This window comes from Lontra canadensis, unplaced genomic scaffold (assembly GCF_010015895.1).
Source record: "Lontra canadensis isolate GAN:19392208 unplaced genomic scaffold, GSC_riverotter_1.0 scaffold30, whole genome shotgun sequence".
NCBI lineage: Eukaryota > Metazoa > Chordata > Mammalia > Carnivora > Mustelidae > Lontra > Lontra canadensis.
In genome coordinates, this window is record NW_022631024.1 from 14,470,621 (window position 1) to 14,493,357 (window position 22,737).

General features: G+C 52.9%; 3 protein-coding genes across 4 annotated transcripts in view; 2 read left to right on the forward strand and 1 right to left on the reverse strand.

The window, feature by feature from the left end:
* Positions 1-2,420: 2,420 nt before the first annotated feature.
* Positions 2,421-16,133, forward strand: PHYHD1 (phytanoyl-CoA dioxygenase domain containing 1). 2 transcript variants are annotated; one of them, XM_032866036.1, is made up of 11 exons: positions 2,421-2,532; positions 7,107-7,265; positions 9,676-9,757; positions 9,900-9,947; positions 11,549-11,604; positions 11,689-11,751; positions 12,582-12,603; positions 14,269-14,397; positions 14,498-14,614; positions 15,469-15,595; positions 15,677-16,133. In XM_032866036.1, the coding sequence occupies exons 1-11, from the start codon at positions 2,500-2,502 to the stop codon at positions 15,909-15,911; spliced, it is 1,071 nt and encodes a 356-aa protein (XP_032721927.1). In that variant the 5' UTR covers positions 2,421-2,499; the 3' UTR covers positions 15,912-16,133. The 2 variants fall into 2 exon arrangements, with proteins under 2 accessions (XP_032721927.1, XP_032721928.1); XM_032866037.1 differs by having other exon boundaries at positions 15,697-15,800.
* A 2,520-nt stretch (positions 16,134-18,653) lies between these two features.
* Positions 18,654-20,663, reverse strand: DOLK (dolichol kinase). The gene has a single exon (XM_032866039.1). It carries the CDS (start codon positions 20,417-20,419, stop codon positions 18,803-18,805), a length of 1,617 nt encoding a protein of 538 aa, XP_032721930.1. The 5' UTR covers positions 20,420-20,663; the 3' UTR covers positions 18,654-18,802.
* A 149-nt stretch (positions 20,664-20,812) lies between these two features.
* Positions 20,813-22,737, forward strand: part of NUP188 (nucleoporin 188) — a 49,124-nt gene continuing 47,199 nt past the window's right edge. Inside the window, 1 exon segment of the mRNA XM_032866038.1 lies at positions 20,813-20,866. Within this exon segment, the coding sequence (XP_032721929.1) occupies positions 20,835-20,866 (32 nt within the window). The 5' untranslated portion in view covers positions 20,813-20,834.

Consider the following 22,737-nt stretch of genomic DNA (forward strand, 5'->3'; position numbering starts at 1 on the left):
CGTTTCCACTCTGTGCTCTCTTAGGTCCCTTGTAATTCCCAACAGCCATTCCCCCCGGGTTCCGCAGAGGTGGGCCCGAGAGTCACTGTGGGAGAGCCATCTCCTGGCCCCTTTGGGAGCCTGCTGAATGTGCTGGGGTCAAGGATAGAGGCTCAGGGAGATGGGTAGAGCTGCCTTCAAATCATAGCTCTGCCACAGTTTCCTCGTTTGTAACATCACAACCTTGCAGGACTGTTCTGAGGCTTACCTGATGATGACTTGGTAGTGGGGCTGGCCTTCAGCACCCAGTAACTGGTATCTTCCACCTGGACCAGTGAGGTTTGTGGTGGGCTGACCTGGGGACCCAGGGGCAGGGGGCTTTTGGTGAAGAAGAAAGGCCAATCCCCTCTGAGACCCTCCTGTCCGGTCTGGTACCCCCTTACCGACTCCCACTCCCCCACCCAGTCTTGGGACCACCCAGTGCCACCAGGAGCAGTCGTGTTGGACCTGGAGCTGGTTAGCTTTTGGAAAAAACAAACAAACAAACAAACAAACAAAACAATGCAAACCCACCTCCCAAAGCCTGACCAGGATGAATGAGCAAATCTCGGAGGCCCAGCCCCTCCTCCTCCTGTCTGAGCCCCCCTGCGGGCTGTCCCCGCCAAACTTCAATAGTATGGTCATTCCACAGATGACAACAGCAGTTTGGACAACGGGGAAGCAAAAATAAGAAATACCCTCACATTTTGCCCAGAACAGTCCCCCTGGCTAACTTCTGGTGAACAGCTAGCTGATGGGCACTTTCAGTGAGGCCCTGTGCCGAATCTCTTTATCGGCAGGTAAGTATTCCTCTTCCTCCTTACGAGAGGTTATCCCCAAACTACAGATGGGGAAAACAAGGCCCAGGTCTGGACTCAAACCCAGTCTGCCTCACGAAGCCTCCACTACAAGCCTTCGGTGGGGACTCCCAGGGGAGCTGCTGGCCCGAGGGATGGGGACCCTTGCTGTGCCCCTGACACATGGCAGGGGTCCCTGTAGTAGACAGCTGCATCAGATGAGGCCAGGACAGCTGGGAATGGGCCTTGCCTCAAGTGAGCTGAGTCTCATAGAAGACAAACTATGCCTGCATAGTTTGTCTTCTGCCTGCCCTCCTCACCCAGCCGAACTCCTCAGAACCTCTTCTCCGTTCTCAGGAGCCTGGCCACCCCTCTCCCTGGCCTTTGGGAATTGGGACCGAGCAGTCACTCACAGTGCGGTGGCCCAGAAAACATGACTTGACTTGGGGCCAAGTCTCCTGAAGGCTGAGCTCATGTCCCCACATTCACTCCCAAGACATTCTGTCCCTTTGCCATTCAGAAAAATGTCATTTCGGGGAAGGCCAATGGCCTGTTTTCAGGAGCTACAGCCAGAATGGCCCTGCTGAGCAGGGCATGGTGGCTGTAGTCCTGGCTGGTGGATTTGAGACACCCAACATCTCGGGCCCGGGTGGGTGGGTGGTGGTGGGGAACAGGAACCATGATTTTCCCCTCATTCTGGAGACCCAGGTCCCCGGTTGTATCCCCTTCCTCTTTCTTCCTTTCTTTTTTGTTTTTGTTTAGGTTTAAGTAATTTCTGCACCCTGTATGGGGATTGAACTCAGGGCCCAGAGGGCAAGAGTCACATGCTTTTCCAACTGAGCCAACTAGGTGCCCCCAGCCCCTTCCCCTCTCTAAGATTTACCTTTATGTGCTGTCTTCCTCTGAGCTGTAATCCTTCCCTAATCCTCCCAAGACTGACAGAGTTTCCGGGGATCAGAGCTGGAAGGGGCCCAGACAATTCTCTGAGGACCTTTTCCACCTCTGGAACGCAAAGCCACTTGCCCCAGTCCGACCTGTCTGATGTGCAAGCCCCCCCAGGCCCACCCTGTGTCCCCCCACCCCACATTGATGCTGGTGGCCTGGGGATTTTCTCATCCACACATGAAGTCCAGAGAGGGGCTGACATTTCTGCTTGCTTCAGCAGTACGTATGCTAAGAAACAGAGAGGGGCTGACATTCGTCAGAGGTCACGGTGAGTGATGGTGCCTAGGATCAGGGATCCTTCGGCTTCCCCAGCTTCTTTGCGCTGACACCCCTCGAATACAATTTCTAAGCACCTGGTAAGCAGCCAGAAGGGGGCGGTTTCTGCAAAGCAACTGGGAGGGAGCCATTAAAAACCACAAAGGAGACTGGAAAGGGCTAATCCTAGATTAACTGGGGGGATGGACCCAGGGTATTGAGCTGGGTCAGAGGCAAGGGCCCCATCCAGGTACAGAAGTGACTTGGGGTGGGGGGACAGTTCAGGCTGGTGTGTGTGCTTGCGGGAAGTGTTGGGGGCTGGGATTGGGCTTCCTCTGGGTAGGAAAGGGTTAAGTCCTCCTCGGCCAACCAGGCTCCAGCACTTTGCACCCTCCACCCCTATTAGGCACTTCCAAACTGCTGAATTTGTACTTTCTCCTCTCGGGCCTCCAGCAACAGCAGCGGCACCCAGAGCCTCATCCTCATGTCCTGCCTGAGTCCCTCGCAGCTCCAGAAGGTAGGGCCATGTGGGGTAGGGATCCGAGAGAGTCAGGTAAGAGTTGGGGGTCTCCGACTTCTAGTAGACCCTGGGAACTCAACCCCACCCTCTGCCATTTTTCAGAAGATGAAACTGAAACCCAGAGTATTCAGTGTCCAACCACTGAGTGACCGAAACCATAATAAAGAGTAAAGATCAGGGGCATCTGGGTGGCTCAGCCTTTGGCTCCGCTCACGATCTCCGGGTCCTGGAATCCAGCCCTGCCTCAGGCTCCCTGCTCAGCGGGGAGTCTGCTTCTCCCTCTGGTTCCCCACCCTGCTCTTGATCCGGCACACCCACGCAACTCTCTCTCTCAAATACAAAAATAAAATCTCTAAAAAGAAAAAAAAAAAAAGAGTAAAGATCAGCCAGCCTAGGAGTGGTTCCTGATTGCGAAGAGGGAAGAGGGGGGGAAGGCAGGAGAAGTAGCGGGGGGGAGGGGGGGCGGAGTGGGGGGCCGGAGTGGGGGCGGGGTCAAGAGGAGGCGGAACGCCCCGCCCCGAGCCCTTGGAGGGCCGCAAGGTGCCACCTGCGGTCAAACACAAAAAGCTAATGCTTGGGAATTAGAGTGACACAGACTTATAAAACGTGCCCGTCGTTTATTCCTGAAGACAAGAGGAAAATGCTGAAAAATACAGAAAGTCTCAAAGAAGAAAATGAAAAACCACCCATAATTTCCTACCCCGAGAATTAGTATTTTGGTAGACATCTTTTTTTTTTTTAAATTAACCTTTTTTTTAGTTAACATATAATGTGTTATTTGTTTCCGGGTACAGGTCTGTGATTCATCAGTCTTACACAATTCACAGCACTCCCCATAGCACATACCCTCCCCAATCTCCATAACCCAGCCTCCCCATCCCTACCACCTCCCTTGCCTCCAGCAACCCCCAGTTTGTTTCCTGGGATTAAGAGTCTCTTATGGTTGTCTTCCTCTCTGGTTTCCTCTTGTTTCATTTTCCCCTCCATTCCCCTATGATCTTCTGTCTTGTTTCTCAAATCCCTCATATCAGTGAGATCATATGATAATTGCCTTTCTCTGATTGACTTATTTTGCTTAGCATAATATCCTCTAGTTCTACCCACACTGTTGCAAAGGGCAAGATTTAATTTTCGATGGCTGCATAGTATTCCTGTGTGTGTGTGTGTGTGTGTGTGTGTGTGTGTGCACACCACATCTTCTTTATCCATTCATCTGTTGATGGACATCTGGTCTCTTTCCATAGTTTGGCTATTGTGGACATTGCTGCTATAAACATTTGGGTGCATGTGCCCCTTTGGGTCCCTACATTTGGATCTTTGGGGTAACTACCCAGTAGTGCGGTTGACAGCCCTAGAAACTTTAAAAGTCGATCATAATAGCTACTTCTTAAGAGAGCTTGCCCACCGTTTTATTTTATGTTTTTTTTTCTTAAAAAAAAAAAGATTTTATTTACTTATTTGACAGACAGAGATCACAAGTAGGCAGAGAGGCAGGCAGAGAGAGGAAGGGAAGCAGGCTCCCTGCTGAGCAGATTTGGGGGCTAGATCCCAGGACCCTGGGATCATGACCTGAGCCAAAGGCAGAGGCTTTAACCCACTGAGCCACCCAGGCACCCCTATTTTATGTTTTAAAAAGATTATTTACTTATTTATTTGAGAGATAAAGAGAGTGAGCAGAAAGGGCAGAAAGAGAGGAAGAAGCAAACTGTCACTGAGCAGGGAGCCTGATGCGGGGCTCCATCCCAGAACCCTGGAATCATGACCTGAGCTGAAGGCAGAGGCCTTAACCCACTGAGCCACCCAGGTGCCCCACTTTGTTTTTTTTTTTTTTTTTAAGCTTTTTTTTCTTTTTCTTTAAAGACTTGGCAGAGAGAGAGAGAGAGAGAACAAGCAGGGGGAGCAGCAGGCAGAGCAGGCAGAAGGAGAAGCAGGCTCCCCGATGAGCAGGGAGCTTGATGCAGGACTCGGTCCCAGGACCCTGGTATCATGACTTGAGCCGATGGCAGACATTTAACCACCTGAGCCACCCAGGTGCCCCCCCCTTTTTTTCCATCCCCCAGTATATCAGGCACATATGTCCATGTCAGTAAATATTTTTCTGCTACATGATTTTTGTCAGCTGTGCTGTGTTCCAGATAGAACAGGCTTTGTTGAATGACTCTCCTCGTGCTGAGCACTTAGGTTGTTTCTGATTTATTGCTCTCGTTCAACTAGCCTCAGTGGAGACCCCATCAGTACATCTTTGCCGCCCTATTTGCTGAGCTCCCAACTTCTTACTTCAGGAAGTTCTCGCCCGAGTGTGTCTGCTGGGTCAGAGTTGGCTGTGGATGACCCAGTTCCCAATGAGGAAATGTTCAGCTTGATACTGATGTGAAGATTAAGTATCTTTAAAAAAAAAAAAAAAGATTTTGTGGGGGCACCTGGATGCCTCAGTCATTAAGCGTCTGCCTTCAGCTCAGGTCACGATCCCAGGATCCTGAGATGGAGCCCCGCATCAGGCTCCCTGCTCAGCAGGAAGCCTGCTTCTCCCTCTCCCACTCCCCCTGCTTGTGTTCCTGCTGTCGCTGTCTCTGTCAAATAAACAAAATCTTTAAAAAATAAATAAATAAGGATTTAATTTATTTATTAGAGAGATAGAGAGAGCAAGCATAAGCAAGGGGAGGGGCAGAAGGGAGAAGGGAGAAGCAGGCTCCCCACGGAGCAGGGAGCCTGACAGCAGGGCTCAACCCCAGGACCCCAAGATCATGACTTGAGCTGAAGGCAGATGCCCAACCCACTGAGCCACCCAGGCGCCCCGAGGATTAAGGCTCTATCACACACAGCTGTCCAGAGACCAAAGGGCCCACAGTGGGTGGGCAGGAATGTCCCAGATTCCCACATGTGGCAGCCAGAGCTGGGCATCATGGGGGAGTTAGGGAAGGTGGGGGGGCTGTCAGCAATTGGAAATCTGGTACTTCACAGGGGGGTCAGGAGGTGACGTCTAAGGCTGCGATTTTACAAGGGTCTGCCAGCAAACACGCAGACGTTCTTTCTCTCCTTACACATCTCAACAGCTGCAGAGTAAGAGGTCTGGAGGCAAAGGAGAATAAGCTCACTGTTTTAACCTCCCCCGCCCCCAACCCTGGCTGTCTGCGGCTGCATTTAGTACAAAGCCCATTTCCTTGCCTGGCCTGCCCCCGCACCCACTCCACACCCCCCCTCCGTCCCCACTTCTGCCTCCACCCCCACTTCTGCCTCCACCGTCACTTTGCTCTATCTGGCCCCTCCCATGCTCATGTACTTCACAAGTCCTGCTCCCTTAGCCTGGAATGTTCATCCTTGTCTCTCCCACTCCCGTTATCCTGCTGGTCCCTTTATTTATTTATTTATTTTATAAAAGATTTTATTTATTTATTTGACAGAGAGAGAGATCACAAGCAGACAGAGAGGCAGAGCAGAGAGAGAGGGACAGCAGGCTCCCTGCTGAGCAGAGAGCCCGATGTGGGACTCGATCCCAGGACCCTGAGATCATGACCTGCAGCCGAAGGCAGAGGCTTAACCCAGGCGCCCCCCTTTATTTATTTTTTAAAAAGATTTTTGTTTATTTCTGAGAGAGAGGGATCACGAGTAGGGGGGAGGGGCAGAGGGAGAGGGAGACTCCCTGCTGAGTAGGGAGCCCAAAGCGGAGCTTTATCCCAGGACCCTGAGATCACACCAGAGCCAAAGGCAGCCGCTTAACCAACTGAGCCCCCCAGATGCCCCTGTTGGTCCCCTTTATTTATTTATTTACTTATTATTATTATTTTTTAAAGATTTTATTTATTTATTTGACAGACAGAGATCACAAGTAGGCAGAGAGGCAGGCAGAGAGAGAGGAGAAAGCAGGCTCCCTGCTGAGCAGAGAGCCCCATGTGGGACTCGATCCCAGGACTCTGGGATCATGACCTGAGCCAAAGGCAGAGGCTTTAACCCACTGAGCCACACAGGTGCCCCTGCTGGTCCCCTTTAAATGTCACCTTCTCAGAGCTGCTGCCCTGAGACTCCTCTCTCTCCCTGCTGAGCAGAGAGCCTGATTCAGGGCTCAATCCCAGGACCCTGAGATCATGACCCAAGCCAAAGGAAGAGGTTTAACCCACTGAGCCACCCAGGCGCCCTTTGTTTGATGTCACCCTCCGTTGCTAGACTGTAAGGTCCAGGACACCAGGCTTCCTCATTACTGTAGCTCCAGCTCCTAAAACTGTGCTGGTACACAGTAGATGCTCAATAAATTTTAGTTGACTAAATGAATAAGGTTGTATTCATTTAACAATAAATGAATTTATTTATTTTTAAATGCCCCAAAGCCCACTGGAGGGGAAGGATGGGGACACTTCCCCTTCCTCCTTCCTTCATTCAAGCGACTACTATTGGTTGCTCCCCACTGGGTCCCAGACGCCATGCCTCGGGTAGGGGTGTGTTGTGGGGGGAGAACGAGCAATGAACAGGACACTTGGTCCTGTCCTCCCGCACACTTGGGTTTCAGGGAGGGGTCAGGTCAGTCCTCACAGAGAGCATTGGAGAGGGGGAAGCCTGAGTTTTCTCCTCACCTTCAGTTTCAGGAGGATGGATTCCTGGTGCTGGAAGGATTTTTCTCTGCCGATGAATGTGCTGTCATGCAACAGAGGATTGGCAAGCTAGTGGCTGACATGGATGTCCCTGTCCACTGCCGCATAGAATTTTCTACCAGGGAAGAGGAGCAGCTGAGAACCAAAGTAAGTGTCTGGGGCAGGTGAGAATGGGATCTGGTCTTAAAGAGGAGGGGAGGGGGCTCAGTCCCCAGCCAGAGTAGCAGCCTGGGACGGAGGCTCCCAAAGCCCATGGGCTCGTTCTGATAAGAGATCGAGCCCTGAGCCTTCCCTGTGCCAGGCTCAGTGCCTTGTCTGCGTATTTCCTCGCTCCTCACTGTGGATTTATAAGGTCGGTATTATTACCCCTGTTTGACAGCTGGGGCAAATGAGGCCTGGCTCACAGGCCCCACACCGCATGGTTAGTAAATTGATAGAATGAGGTTTTGAACCCCAATCATCTGTTCACTGCTCTGCGGAACTTCCTCAGTGGTTCTCCTGCTACAAGGGCCTCTTCTGTGGCCAGCAGCCCGGAATGAGCCAAGTGACTCTGATGAACACCACCACCCCTCCCCAAGCCTTACCCGCCCCCCCACCCAGGTAGACTGGAAACCCAGCTTCTCCACCCCCCACCCCTCGTGACTTAATAGGACTCAATATAGTTTGAGAAGGGTACATTGAGACTCGGGGTTCTCCCACACAGTTCACTTAACCCTTCAGGAGCCTGTCTGTGGGGGGCACCTGGGTGGCTCAGTCGTTGTGCGTTTGCCTTAGGCTCAGATCATGATCCCAGGGTTCTGGGATCCAGCCTGACCAGGGGCTCCCTGCTCATCGGGGAGTCTGCTTTCTCCCTTTCACTCTGTGATCTCTCTTGCTTTCACTCTCTTTCTCAAATAAATACAATCATAAAAATAAAGAAAAGAAAAGAAAAAAGGATCCTGTTTGTGGTGTTGCCCTGGACCCAAAGCTGTGGTCCTAGCTGCGCAACACAGCTCCTTCATGCTGAGGAGATCCTGCCGTCTGGTGGGCATAAAGGGAATTACAATGGCCTGAAGACTGGGAACCCAAAGAGTGCGACCGGGGCACTGTTCAGCAGGACTAAGGGTTACAGAATAATTTCCTCCAAATAGTGGGTTTCATCTGGCCTCACCCCCGCCTTCTAGGTGGGGAGAGCAGAAATGGGGGTCCAGTGCCTAGAGACAGGTTACTCAAGGCCCCATGGAGTGAGGGTGCCAATCTTGTGCCCTCCTGGCTACTTTCTGAGAATATTCCAGAGACCAGTGAAGGGTTGAGGGGAGGATGGGAGAGTAAAATGTATGTATCTTGGTTTGCTTGCAAAGAGCTCTCAGCACAGTGCCGTACTCAGTAAACCCTCAATATTCACTACTGATATTAAGACTTTGAAATGGGGAGGGGGGGTGCCTGCTTGACTCAGTCGTTGAGTGTCTGCTTTTGGCTCAGGTCCTGGTCCTGGGGTCCTGGGATCAAGCCCCACGTTGGACTCCCTGATTGGCGGGAAGCCTGCTTCTCCCTCTCCCACTCCCCCTGCTTGTGTTCCCCTCTCTCGCTGTGTCTCTATCATATAAATAAAAATCTTAAAAAAAAAAAAAAGACTTTGAAATAGGCATTAGGAGGAAAAAGATCAGGGGTGTCTGGGTGGCTCAGCCAGTTAAGCATCTGACCTCGGCTCAGATCCTGATTTTAGGGTCCTGACTTCAGGGTCCTAGATCGAGCCTTGTGTCAGGCTCCCTGCCTGTCCTTCTGTTCTACCCCCCACCTCTTTCAAATAAATGACAAAATTTTAAAAGATTTTATTTATTTATTTGACAGAGAGGGACACAGCGATGAGTAATAGTTAATATTCATCATTTAGCCGGGCCCTGGCTGAGTGTTTTCGGTTTTGCCACAGAAGTAGCAGTAACGATGATGATAAAAGCAGATATTCATGTAACATGGAACCACGTTCCAAGGACTGTACTAGCACTTCATGTACACTAATTCATAATCGCTGCAACACCCGACAGGATACCTTTAGTCACATCTGTACTTTACGAGGAAACTAATCCCAGGGAGGTTCAGCAAGTGGGGTTGTGGTCACACAGCAACTCCATGGCAGGGCTGGGATTTGAACCCAAGTATTCTAGCTCCACGGTCTGTGTTCTCAACTACTGTAAGATTCAGCCTCTGCCCGAAGCCTCCTCTGAACTGAACGAGGTCAGTTCAATGATTATTTCCCTTTACAGATGAGGAAACAAACGTGGAGTGATAACAGGTGACCTAAGGCTACCTGGGAACTGCGCCTGTTGGACTACGGTGCCTAGACTCAGAATCGCACTGTATTGAGCATAAGAATCATGTGACTTATTAAGTGGTTTCCAAGAAATTTTATGCTGGGGCTTCCTAGTATGCTTCCAGGCACTGGGGGTTCCTGTTCACTGTGCCTCAGTAGACAAGTTTGAGAAACGCCAGGGGGGTTGGGATGAGGATCCTCTTGCCTCTTGGCCAAGCTCTGACCCTGTGATGCTCTCTCAGTCCCTCTGATATCCCCTCTCCCCAGGGCCAGGGTGACAAAGACTATTTCTTGAGCAGTGGTGACAAGATTCGATACTTCTTTGAGAAAGACGTTTTCGACAAGAAAGGTTTGGAGCTGGGACCCCTGGGGTGTGAGAAGGGCTAGACTGGGGTATCTCCCCCCAGGGCTGAGGGCTCCCCGCCGAGGCCAGTTGCCCAGGGGAAGGTGGACTCCAGCTCTTTTGTCTTTACCTGTTCTTTGTGCTACAGGAAATTTCCTGGTCCCTCCGGAGAAATCCATCAATAAAATTGGCCACGGTAAGCAGGTGCCTGGGGGAAAGAAAACAGGGAGGCTGAGGCCCGAAGAGCCCTGGGGCCTAACCCAAGGCCCACTGTAAGTTAGTGGCCCAGCAAATGGCACTTCTGGCTTCAGCTCCCACTCTGGGCCTGCTGCTCTGGCCTTATGATGCTAACCCTAGATGCTACCGACACAGCCCTGGGGAGAGGAGCCAGCTGAGTCCCCGTGCAGATAATCCAAGCCTCAGGCATGGGGCGCTCCTGGCCCTTACTGCTTTCTGGAGCCTCCTTCAGGAGCACCTAACATGTTGGCATGGTCCTTATTCTGAGACCCCAGATGAAGCTAGGATGTCTTCTTTTTTTTGTTCCCCCAGGATCATATATTATAATTTATTTTGCAGACCGCTTATTTTTTTTAAAGATTTTATTTATTTATTTAGAGAGAGAAAGAAAGAGTGTGTGAGAAGGGGGAGGGGGAGAGGGAGGGAGAGAATCTCAAGCAGACTCCCCATTGAGCATGAAGGTCATCACGGCGGGGCGGGGGGGACCTCGATCCCAGGACCCTGAGATCACGACCTGAGTCAAAATCAAGAGTCAGACACTCGGGGCGCCTGGGTGGCTCAGTGGGTTAAAGCCTCTGCCTTCGGCTCAGGTCATGATCTCAGGGTCCTGGGATCGAGCCCCGCATCCGGCTCTCTGCTCCGCGGGGAACCTGCTCGGCGGGGAGCCTGCTTCCTCCTCTCTTTCTCTGCCTGCCTCTCTGCCTATTTGTGGTCTCTGTCTGTCAAATAAAATAAATAAAATCTTTAAAAAAAAAAGAAGTTATATCATGCTAGTAAAAAGAATTTTTTACAAAAATTCTTTGTTAAATCTTTGTAAAAAGAATTGTGGTAAAATATATATAATATAAAATTTGCCATCCTAACCGTTCTGAAGTATACAATTCAGTGACAATAAGTATATCCAACCATCATTTCCAAAGTTTTATTTATTTATTTTATTATTTTTAAAAAATATTTTATTTTATTTATTTGACAGAGGCACCGTGAGAGAGGGAACACAAGCAGGGGGAGTGGGAGAGGTAGAAGCAGGCTCCCTGATGAGCAGGGAGCCCAAGGCGGGGCTCGATCCTAGGACTCTGGGATCATGATCTGAGCCGGAGGCAGACGCTTAACCGATTGAGCCCCCCAGGTGCCCCCCATCCCTCCATTTTTGTAATATCAACAATAATAATAAAGAGACGACCAGGCATGTGTTAGCCCTTCGAGTCTTAGGGCAGCCTGAGAGGCAGGACTGGTCTTCCGCTTATGCGGTACAGAGGAGAAACTGAGGCTCATAGGAGATGAATGGTCACTTGAAGCATCACAGAGTAAGTGGCAGCACCGAGACTGCTACCAAGTTATGGATCCCTTTGAGTCAGGTCTGGAGTGAGGTTTCCAGATGGCTGCAAGGCCGAGAATCAGGCTGGGGGCCCATCTCTCTGTTATGAGCCAGCAGAAAGCTCAATGAGTACAAACTGGTGAGAAGCCATAGCTAGGCCCGTGTCTGGGTGCTCAGGGCCAGGCTCAGAGGGACGCATGAGGGCAGAGGGGCTGGCCCGTCAGCCTGCCTCTGTCCTGCAGCTCTGCATGCCTATGACCCTGTCTTCAGGAGTGTCACACACTCCCCCAAGGTGCAGGTGAGTGAGGGTGTGGGCGAGGGTGGGGGGTGGCCTAGGTATGAGTGTGGGCAGGCTGGAAGTCTGACCTCTGTCCCCCTCCAGGCCTTGGCCAAAAGTCTGGGCTTCCAGATGCCCGTGGTCGTGCAGAGCATGTACATCTTCAAGGTGAGCTCCCTGTCATCCCCACGCCTCAGTTTACCCTCTGTAATATGGGCAGAGTACTCATACTAAGCCCCTCCTTACCATGGGCCAAAAGCTGCCCCCTTGAGGAATTCCTAAGTTGCAGGGAGAACATGGGAAATCTGTCTCCTCGGGGTAAGATGACTTGCACTTAGTAGGTGCTCAGATAAAATTTGGTGGCAGGAAGGAAGGAGACCCCCAGGACTCTCTCCCCCCTCCCTTTTTTGGAGATTTTATGTATTTATTTGACAGAGACAGAGGGAGCACAGCAGGAGGATTGGTAGGCTGAGGGAGAGGGAGAAGCAGGCTCCCTGTTGAGCAGGGAACCCAATGCGGGCCTCAATCCTAGGACCCTGGGATCATGACCTGAGCTGAAGGCAGACACTTAACCGACTGAGCCACCCAGGCACTCTTCCCTTCTCCCTCCTTTTGCTATTGAAATGCTCTGCTCCCAGCTTCAAGGCCTAGCTCACTGCCACCTACTCCAAGCAGACTTCCAGTTTTGCCTTGGGAAAAAAGGGACCCATCTCTGATCCCGGGGCTGAGTGGCTTAACCTCAAGCCTGGGCCGCAGCCTCTCTTGCCACCCATCACTTCTGCCTTTGCTCTCAGGAGGCGTGCATGTGTTCGGACTCGGAGCACCCTGTGGGCAGGGTGCTTTTTCTCTTTGCCACCCTCCTGGGCCTGGCACACGGTGGGACTCCATAGGTGGGTGCTGGCATGGAATCCTTAGTGGCAAATGCATCCAGGACTTAGAGTGGTCCCTGCTCCAACCCACTTTCCTCTGGCCTCACCGGCCCTTCTTCTTTCTTGCAGCAACCTCACTTTGGTGGCGAAGGTGAGCTGAGAACAGGCCATGGGGTCCAGCAAGGGCCACGGTGGGACATCTGGGGCATCATGGGTTGTCAGGTCTCTGGAGGGAGGGATGGCACTTGCTGAGATGTCCATGGGCAAGAGCCTGGGCCAGGAAGGAGAAGCTACCTTTTGTTCCTTTTTGGAACTGTCTATTGGGAGGGTGTTCTGGAGTCCTTGGCACAGTGGTTCTCGAACCTGGCAGCAACTCCTAGCTGATTAAAATAGATTCTGAGGCCCCAGTCCCTGAGCTCTTGAGCCAGTAGGGTTGCAAGAACCTGTAGACATGTATTTTTCTTTTTTTAAGATTTATTTATTTGAGAGAGAGATAGAAAAAAAAAACACACATGAGTGGGAGGACGAGCAAAGGGAAAGAGAGAGACAGAGGCAGAGAAACAGATTCCCGCTGATCATGGAGTCCCACTTAGGGCTGGATCTCTGGCCCCCAAGATCATGAGCTGAAATTAAGAGTCAAATGCCCAACTGACTGAGCCACCCAGGTGCCCCACGAACCTGTATTTTTTTTTTTTAAAGATTTTATTTATTTGACAGAGAGAGATCACAAGTAGGCAGAGAGGCAAGCAGAGAGAGAGAGAGAGGAGGAAGCAGGCTCTCTGCTGAGCAGAGAGCCTGATGCGGGACTCAATCCCAGAACCCCAAGATCATAACCTGAGCTGAAGGCAGAGGCTCAACCCACTGAGCCACCCAGGCGCCCCACAAACCTGTATTTTTAACAAGTTCCCTGGAGGACTGATTTAACAGAGAAATTGCTGATCTAATTTCAAACCCCCTGGATGCACAGATAACTTTTATAGCCTCCCTCATGGGTGATTATCTACTTCTGCTTAAATACCTCCCATGACACAGGGCTCATCCCCTCACAGCCAACCCTTTCCTTCCTTGCATGAGCCCAAGTTGGCCTCCTTGGGACTGCCCACTTCTTCCTACCGTTTGGCCCAAGGACAGTCTCCCGAAGGGATGAGCAGCCCCTCCCTGAGTTCAGCAACCCCACCTCCTTCAGTTGGTCTTCCTCCAAATGCTGCAGAGTGCCCACTGTTAGGACACCTTCCTCTGGACACTGTCTGGATCGTTCAAGTCCAGTTTGGGGCTTGGAAAACACACAGTTCCCTGGGAAGGAGGGAAAGGAGACTAGCATCCATGGTCTGAAGTCCTTTGTTCAGTGGTCCTCCGTCCCAGCTGGGCCCCAGCATCATGGGGAGGGGATTGAGATGTGGATGGGGGCAGTCGCACACCCTCTTCTCCTTTCGTACTGCCCAGTCTTGAGCCACATAGTGGACCCTCTGGTGGCTGGAGGTGCTTGTTCTGGTTCAGAATGGTGCCTTTAGTCGCCTGGCTGGAATCAAACCACAGCAGCCACTTTTTAGCGATTACAATGTTGGGCCCGATACTAAACACTTTTCATGCACTGTGTTGTGGGCTCCTCCGGCCACCCTAGGAGGTAGGTTACTGCCGAGGCCACTTCACTGTGTAGGGAATGGAAGTTTTGAGAGGTTACATCTCGTGCCCCGAGGCTCCAGGCCGGGAAGTGGTGGGTTTCCTACTGACCCAGGAAGGCTCTGAGAGCACCAGGGAGTGGGGAACAAGGCCAAGGTGAGGTGGGCCAGGTTCCTCATGCCCAGTCCTGTTGCAGTTGTCCCTCACCAGGACTCCACCTTCCTGCACACGGAGCCGCTGGGCCGGCTGCTGGGCCTGTGGATAGCGCTGGAGAATGCCACTCTGGAGAATGGCTGCCTCTGGTTCATCCCAGGCTCCCATACCGGTAAGGACACCCTGTCTCGCCCCGCCCCACTTGTATCCCACCCTCCCTGGCAGAGAGATCCGGGTGAAAGAGAGGCTAAAGACTCCACCTTGGCTTGCAGGTGGGGTGTCAAGAAGGCTGGTACGGACCGGTGATGGCTCGAAGCCTGACGTCCGCTTCCTCGGGTCAGAGCCTGTCCGGGATGCCAGCCTCTTTGTGCCCACCCCGGCGCAGAGAGGTAGGTGGGATGCAGAGGGCAGGGAGGCAGGCCCCAAGGCTGTGCCTGTGGGTCTGTGCTTGCTCTGAACGTCCAGCTCCCCGGAGGGCCGTGAAGTCACAGAATGGGAGGTGGGGCTGGATGGGCACTGGGAAGGCTGAAGGCCACGCCATTACCCGGAAGGCCTCCTAGATCAGGCTAGAATCCAGACTCTGTTGTCTCTTCGGTCAAATGATTGAAACTTTCTGAGCCTCAGTCTTCCCGAATGTAAAGCGGGGAAGTCAGTGAGATAGACAATGTACAAAAGATGGGGCACAACGCAGATGCTGAACCAATGCTGGCCATTCCTTTTAGAACAGGGCAACCCGATGTCCAGTTGGCCTTTTTTTTTTTTTTTAAAGATTTTATTTATTTTTGAGAGAGAGTGAGAGTGAGTGGAGCATGAGAGGGGGAGGGTAGAAGGACAGAGGGAGAGGGAGAAGCAACTCCTGGCTGAGCAGGGAGCCCAATGTGGGAAGCCCCGGGACCCTGGGATCATGACTCCAGCCAAAGGCAGATGCTTAACCACGGAGCCACCCAGTCGCCCTCCGGCCCAGCTTTTGATAGCGAGGTCCCAGCTGCCGGGCACAGTACAGACACTTGGGCCTGGTTCCACAAACACCGCAGAAGGGGAATGCCCTTGCCAAGGCTTGCCAAGACTTGCCAAGGGCACAGGTCACAGCAGAAGGGACTTGGTCCCAGGGGGACCTCCAGCCAGCAGCACAGCCTCTGACCCTGGGGCAGGCCCCTGAGCTCTCCAGGATGGGAATGGGAGGGAGGAGGGTCCTTTGTCCCTCCCTGCCAAGTGTTCTCCTGACCTTCTGTATTCCTGCCAGGGGACCTTGTCCTAATTCATGGGGAAGTGGTACACAAGAGTGAGAAGAACCTCTCCGACCGCTCACGCCATGCCTATACTTTCCACCTCATGGAGAGCTTGGGCACCGTCTGGAGTCCAGAGAACTGGTAGGTGGCGGGGGAGGGGGTGTGTGTGTGTGCAGGGTGTGTGTGACAGGCTCCTGAAGAGGTCCTGGAGGCTGGGAGCAAGGTCATCTCTCTCTCCGCAGGCTCCAGCCCTCAGCTGAGCTGCCCTTTCCCCCACTGTACACTTGAGCGCCCTCTCCGGGCTGGGCCTGGCCCCTCCAGGGGAAGCTGTGGGACCCAGGTACCAGCGCCTTGCCGGCTGCCCAGCTGCCAAAGGGAAGTCGAATCTGTCCCCCTGTGCTTTCTTCCTGCCAGGGTCTGTGCCCCTCAGCCCTGCAGAGAGAAGGGCGGGAGGTAGCCAGCGGGCAGCAGGAACCCCCAGTGGGACGGTTGGCTTTCCGGAGACCTCCGTCTCTCTGCCTCTCTCCTGCCCCACCCCAACCTTACCCGGGGGAGGCAGCCTTTCACCATGAAAGCATTCTGGCTACTTCTCTGCTAGCTTCCCACTGTTCTCTCCTCTCAGATGCAATTCAGATTAATATGGTGCAAGACATACAATAAAACCAACTTCTGGATGCAGCTTCTCGACCCTTCTTTTTCCCAAGCTGCCTTGCTTTCAAGATGAGAGCCCGGCTGAAACTTTCCCCGGTGTCCTAGCCCTGCCTGGTGAGGTCTGCACGATTTTAATAACACAGCAGGCGTTTGCTGTGCCAAGAGCTTTAAGTGTGTTGTCTCTCTGTGTCCTCACACCTCCTGGTGAGGATCTTATCATCTGGGTTTACAGACGGAGAAGGTGACACATGGCATGGGAAGTCTCAGTGACCTGTTCCAGTCCTGGGGCTGTTCAGTTTAGTGACTCAGCCAGCGCTTCTAACCTTTGCTCCCCGGTACTCCTTGCTCGGGGAGGGGAGAAAACCAGGGCTGGGAATAGAGTCCCAGATTCTGGTCCTGGCTTTGGGACAGATTTGTTTTCTGGTCCCAGGCCAGGCCCTTCTTCTTTTTTTTTTTTTTTTTAATATATATATATATTCTATTTTTTAAAAAGATTTTTATTTATCCATTTGATAGAGCACAAATAGGCATAGCAGGAGGCAGAGGGAGAGGAGAAGTGGACTCCCCGCGGAGCAGAGAGCCCGATGTGGGACTCGATCCCACGACTCTGGGATCATGACCCGAGCCTAAGGCAGACGCTTAACCGACTGAGCCCTTCTCTCTGGGCCCGTTTTGCCACCTGTACCATCACGGGGCCAGAGACGGCCTCCATGGCCCAGAACTTCTGTAGGGGCAAAGTGGATGACATTCAAGATCTGCACAGCCAGAGTTTGGCCCAAAGGTTACAAAATGGGACTACAGGGGTGCCCGGGTGGCTCAGTCGGTTAAGCATCTGCCTTTGGCTCAGGTCATGATCCCATGGTTCTGGGATCGAGTCCCACATCGGGCTCCCTATTCAGCAGGCATTCTACTTCTCCCTCTCCTCCTGCTCGTGCTCTTTCTCGCTCACTCTCTCTCAAATAAATAAATAAAATCTTCAAAAACAAACAAGCAAACCGGGGCTGCAGATGTGTTTTGTCTGGGGCCCATGTTTAAAAAAAAAACAAAAAACAAAAAACAAAAAAACATTTTAAGTTGGGAGGTTTCACATAACAATGCACGTTTCTAAGCTTCCCTGAATGAGCAGGTCAGCAACTCTGGGCCTACAGCTGAGCGTGGTGTTGCCCGGCCAGAGCAGCCTCCTTGGAGGCTCTTATGCTCCTTGCTTCCCATGTCCCCAATCCCCTGCATTGCCTGCCTGGCCTCAGCAGTCATATGAATTTGTGACCTTAATTTTCAGTCCCCGCTCTGTTTGTGGGTAAACCGAGGCCCAGAGGACAGAGCCCTTCCCCACAGTCCACCCAGGGAATCAGTGAGGCAAAGCTCTCCCTTGGCACTTTGCTGCCTCTTTGAGCAAGGAGAAAGCAGCCAGAGAGAAGGGAAGGGTTTGTTAAGTCTTCTGTGAGCCCCAAAGGAATATCTTAATAGGTTCTTCTGAGGGACAGAGCTTGGCAGTGATCCCTAGAGCTCTGCTCCTGGCTTCTGGCCTTGGTGGGCCAAAGTTCTCATGTCTTCCATCTAGGCTCCTTCCTGTTAGGTTGGGTAAGAACGGGAGAACCTTGTCAGCCAACTCACTATGCTATCTTCCCACTGATGTGAAATGTTCCATGCACTTGGCAAATGTCCACTGGGCTCTCGCCACAACGTAGGGCTCTGCTGGCATTGGGGGATACGGTGGGGAATGGGGCAGCCCTGGACTCCGCCCTCACAGAGAGCAAGGATCCAGCCTGGGCCCCACAGGAGAGGCATTCTCAGTAAACCCCGCCAGTCCCTGGTCTCTAATTTCTTACTAAGAGAAGAAACACAGGTTTGGACATAACTGGAGTGTGAGAGGCTCTCAGGAGGAACCCCTTGCTAAGGACCCCGTGCTGTCCAGCCTGGCCTGCAACAGCACCGCTCAGCTGGACAGCAGAGGTCTTGAGGCCAGGAGTGGAGTTGGCTGAAACAGGAAGTCAGCCCAGGCCAGATACCCTTCCTCCAGTCTTTCCACATGTGCAAAAGATCTCACCTCTCCCCTTCAGCCCAACAGGGAGAAAGCACACGCGTTTTCCTCTTGGGTTCTCTTCCAAATGTAGTCAAGAGAGTAAGGTCATGCTGGTCTCCAAGCACAACCCATAAAAACTCTTGGCTTACTTGGCTTTTTGCTGACATGAGGGCTGGCCTTGGCTAGTAATGACCCTTTTCCTTACTATTTGCTCCTTATGCACGGGCTGTGAGCCAGACCCTTCACATGCCTCACCTCCCTGGGTGCTCACCTGTGAGGTGCAGCCATTTACTACTCCCGTCTTGCAGACAGCAGAATTGAGGCCCAGAGTGGGTAAGCAACTCACATAGTTAAACAGTGACTCCAGAACCTGAGGTGGTGATCATTACACTCCACTGCCTCCGGGGTCCCCCCTACACCCCCGAGGATTGCAAGATGAAGGGGGGAATCCTACACTACACTCAGGTTCTTTGTGTTGTTGTGCTCTTTTTTTCTTTTTATATATCAGCAAAAACTAAAACCAGGAGAGCTTTGATTTTTATTTTGAATCTGAATCAACTGAAAAATCAAATCTGCTTCTCACCCCTTGGCGTTTCATGCCCAAGTGGCTGGCTGCTGTGGGGACCATTCGTCCTCCCCATGTCCCTGTTTCCTCCATCACTATGGCTCAGCAGCTAGGCCATCAGCAATATCAGGAGGTAGAGAGGCAACAGGAGATTGTCTATCTGTGTAGTGTATGCTTCTAGGAGGGACACGATGCTGATAGAGCCCAAAATCCAAGCATAACTGTAGTTTAGGTCCACTCCACTGTCAAAGATTAAAATCAGAGCTACAGAAATGATCTGGGCAAATATAGAGGTCATGGTCCCCTCAAAAGTCTTTTTGGTTCCAGGCCAGTGGATTTCCCCCATGGTGCTGCCAAAGATGGAGGCCACAGTGTCGCCCACACCCACAGCCAGGACCCCTGCATAGGGTACTAGGGCCCTTGCTCCCCCCAAGCTGCCCTTCTGTGTGCAGGGTCTGGGGACTAGCCAGATGGGAAGAGACATGCCCAGGAGCAGGTAAATGTGTGTCAGGATGAGTGGTCCACTGTCTCGTTCATCTAGGAAAAGGGACAGGAGGCTCCTCAGAGTGTGGCCCAGGGGCTTGATGCGGAAATAGCGCACGTACTCCAGGAAGATGAAGACTGCCAGACATATGGTGGCAGCTACATAGAGCAGTGTCCGGTCAAAGATGATACCTGGGATGTAGGTGGCCACCACAATGAAGTGGAAATACTTTCGGGTAATGGTGGGGGCCTGGTGCTTCTTGGACTCAGAAGATGACCGCTTGGCATTCTGGTAAAGTACCACCAGGCAGGCTAAGGTGGCCAGCAGAGACCAGTAGACTAGGAGGTACACGCGGGTCTCTGTCTGGAAGAGGAACTGTAGAAGCCAGAGCAGGGGGTTCTTGCGGATGAGCCGGTGCAGCCAGGGGAGGACCACGCCAAGGCCCAGCACACAGGTCATGAGGTGGAAGAAGATGGAGGAAGCCCAGGTACCTGAGTCCATGAAGACAAAGAGGGTGCTGAAGAAGATGCCCACCAGCACCATCCCGACCACCACCACCAGCAGGAAGAAATCCACTGGGTCTCCCTGGCTTTCCACCACAGTCAGAGAGCGCTTGATGAGCTGGTTGAGCACGAAGCTGACGCCACCCAAAACAAGCAGTGCCTCCCCAGGGGTAAAGCAGCGGGGAAGCAGGTACAGCAGGATCATGTTGAGGTAGACGAAGATCAGCAGGACCTCCAGGACCTCGATCACCTCGCCCACACTGAGTGAGTGCTTCATGATATAAATGATGACACCTCCAGCCAAGCCTGAGATGACACAAGTGTTGGTGGGCACTGGGCGAGTGATGCCCAGGGCCAACACTGAAGAGAAGAGGGCCACTGCCATGCCAGTAGCTGCCACCACAATTCCAAAGCGCTCAAAGTATGGGTTCCCCACAGACTGGCAACGCTCCTTCATGACCAGTCCGAGCAAAGGCATGACCATTGATGCCGGCAGCAGACCACTGTTGGCGGACATGCGGAACTGGAAGACAGCGCTTCCCTGCTGTAGCAGCCGGTCCCACTTGTACTGGACGTAGAAAGCCTGCACTGCGAGAGCCACGGCGCACCACGAGTATCGGTCCCACACGGTTGCGTGGATGCTTAGCACCACTGCGAACACTACTGCTGACTCCGCCAGCACCGACCCGCTCAGCGGAGCCCCGGTCACAGAGGCCGGGGGAGCGTGCTCTCGAGTCATGTCTCTTGACCTGGAGCCCCGGAGAAACCGGGGTGACTAGCGATGCCTTGGCCTCTGGGTCCCTCGAGCTCTGCCAAGCCGACAGCGGCAGTTTCACACAGCCAGCACCTTCTCTTATCGTTCTCCAGCTGGGAGGAGGGAAGCTCCACTGTAGGCAAGCCACTTTCTGAGGCTTCGGAACTGGCGCTCAGATATCCTCCTCCGCCTCGCACCTAGGACGTAGACGTTATCACTCCGCCGCTCTCTTCACAGCCCCGGCGGCTCTCACCGCGAGGTCCCCACCTCTCTGGGCGTCGCCATCTTGGCCTCGTCCGCCGTCACGTGACGAGAAGCCCTCCCCTCACAGCCCGGCCGGAGGCGAAGGGTCACGTGGGTGCGGCGTCTGGGGGCGGGGTTGGGGCGAGCGCGCGCGAAGATGGCGGCGGCCGCCGGCGGGCCGTGTGTGAGGTGAGGAGCGGGCCGAGTCCGCGGGGGTGGCTGTGAGGCGCGGGGTCTAAGTCGAGCTGAAGCCGGGCGGGACTTGCGGGCGAGATGTGGCGGCGGTAGCCGGGCAAAGCCTGGCTAGGTGGACGGGCGCCGAGACGGGAGGCGGTTACGTCCAAACGGTCCCCGCGCGCGGGGATCTCGGGCGACTTCTCTAAGACGGGGCCGGTGCCTCACCCCTTCCCTCAGCGCCGGCCTCCCGTCTCCTCACCCAGTCTCTTTCCCTTCCTCCCTCCTTTCCACGGGCGCGTTTCTCGGCGCTCCGCCCCCCTCCCCCCGCGCTTCCTCGTCTGGCGTGACGCTCCCTCGAGGCGCGACGGGACGCTTCGCGGTCGCCCGGGGGAGCCCCCCTCTCGGTCTCCGCCGTAGCCCGGTTGCCCTGCCCCGGCGACGTTCCCAGGTTCTCCCATGTGCTCGTTAGGAGTCTGTTCGTGTGTCGCCGAGCCACCTCCCTGCCGTTACTGCGCTCTCCGCGCTGCCTTCCATTCATCCGTCTATTCGTGTTCTCCTGTATTGGTTCCACCCGCGGACGTGCTCGAATGCTTTAGGAGATCCCGGGCCCCGGACTGGTTTTTGGGGATGAGAAGATGAAAGGTTAAAAAGACCGAGACAGTCCTTACTTCATAGAGCGCTTACGAGCGCCAGACCCTGCCAGACACGCTTGCTGTGCATTAGCTCATGGAATTCTCTCAAGTCCGTGAGGCACCTTCTCTTTTACAGATGACTCCAAATCCAGCTCAGAACTAGCCAGGTGGTGAGGCGAGGATTCAGACCGAGGTCGGCCCGGCCCTGAAGCTTTAAGCTGATCACTGCTACGTCTCTATCTTCCACCTTCCCACTTGAGGTGTCTCCCATTGTCCCTACTATCCTCCGTCCTAAAATTCAACATCCCTGTCACTTACTGTGCCAGGACTGTTTCCCCCACGTTTCTGTGTTATGCGCTGCTGTATCCTCAACACCCAGAGGAGCCTGTAATAGGCGCTCAGTAAATATTTATTGCAAACATTGTCCATCTTCTCTGTAATCACTAACTTCACCTCTGGGCTCTGGTGAGATTTTCTGCTTTGGAATTTCCACTGGATTGCTTCTGAACTTTGCGGGGGACGGTTGCTTTTTCCTCCTTAGCTGTTTCATCTGGCAGCATTGTGGTCACTGTGCCCTCCTTTTCTTACGTTTATTTCATAGTCATTCTGGAGGTTGGGTAGGTTTAGCTCCTGCAGGGTAAGGCACCCTCTTCAATGAACAAGAACAAGGGAGGGGGCTAGTTTGCTTGAAAGATGCCTTGACCTCCTTGGGAACCTACCAAACACATCTGAAGATGGAAAAAAATGACACTAGGATTTCTAGGCACTCGCTGCTTTGTTCAGAGCATGTATTACAGTGATCTTTCTTTTTGTGCTGGAAAGCACGTTACAACAGCTGGGATTACACCGAAAAGCAGCCTTCTGTTTGAAATGCCTGGAGGTCTGGACTAAGAGAAAACTTAAAATTTATTCCTGGTGTCTGCTGGTATGCAAGTGACCTCAGACAGTGCACTTTACCCCTGGAACCCGTTTCTCCAAATGTGTCCTTTTTAAAGTAGTGTTGAGGTGGCTCTAAAGCATGTAGGAGAGTCCTTGTGTATGTTGATAGGAGCTGGCACTAGTCAAAAATAGAATATTACACGTTAATCACTCAGAGTTTGGGGAATGTCCCTCAGGGTTTGGCAGTCAGTCAGGATATTGGCATTTTTAGGTATCTCTTGTGTTCTTCAGTTAATGTGTTTGTAGACGTTTGAGTGGTGTATGTGAATGAAAAACAAAACCAACAACAGCAGTTCCAAAAGCTTGTCGTTA

Coding starts and splice junctions, on each gene's coding strand:
- PHYHD1 (XM_032866036.1), top strand. CDS start 2,500: ATGTCCTGCCTGAGTCCCTCGCAGCTCCAGAAG. Junction 7,266..9,675: donor AGGAGCAGCTGAGAACCAAA/GTAAGTGTCTGG, acceptor CCCTCTCCCCAG/GGCCAGGGTGACAAAGACTA. Junction 9,948..11,548: donor CATCAATAAAATTGGCCACG/GTAAGCAGGTGC, acceptor TCTGTCCTGCAG/CTCTGCATGCCTATGACCCT.
- DOLK (XM_032866039.1), bottom strand. CDS start 20,419: ATGACTCGAGAGCACGCTCCCCCGGCCTCTGTGACCGGGGCTCCGCTG.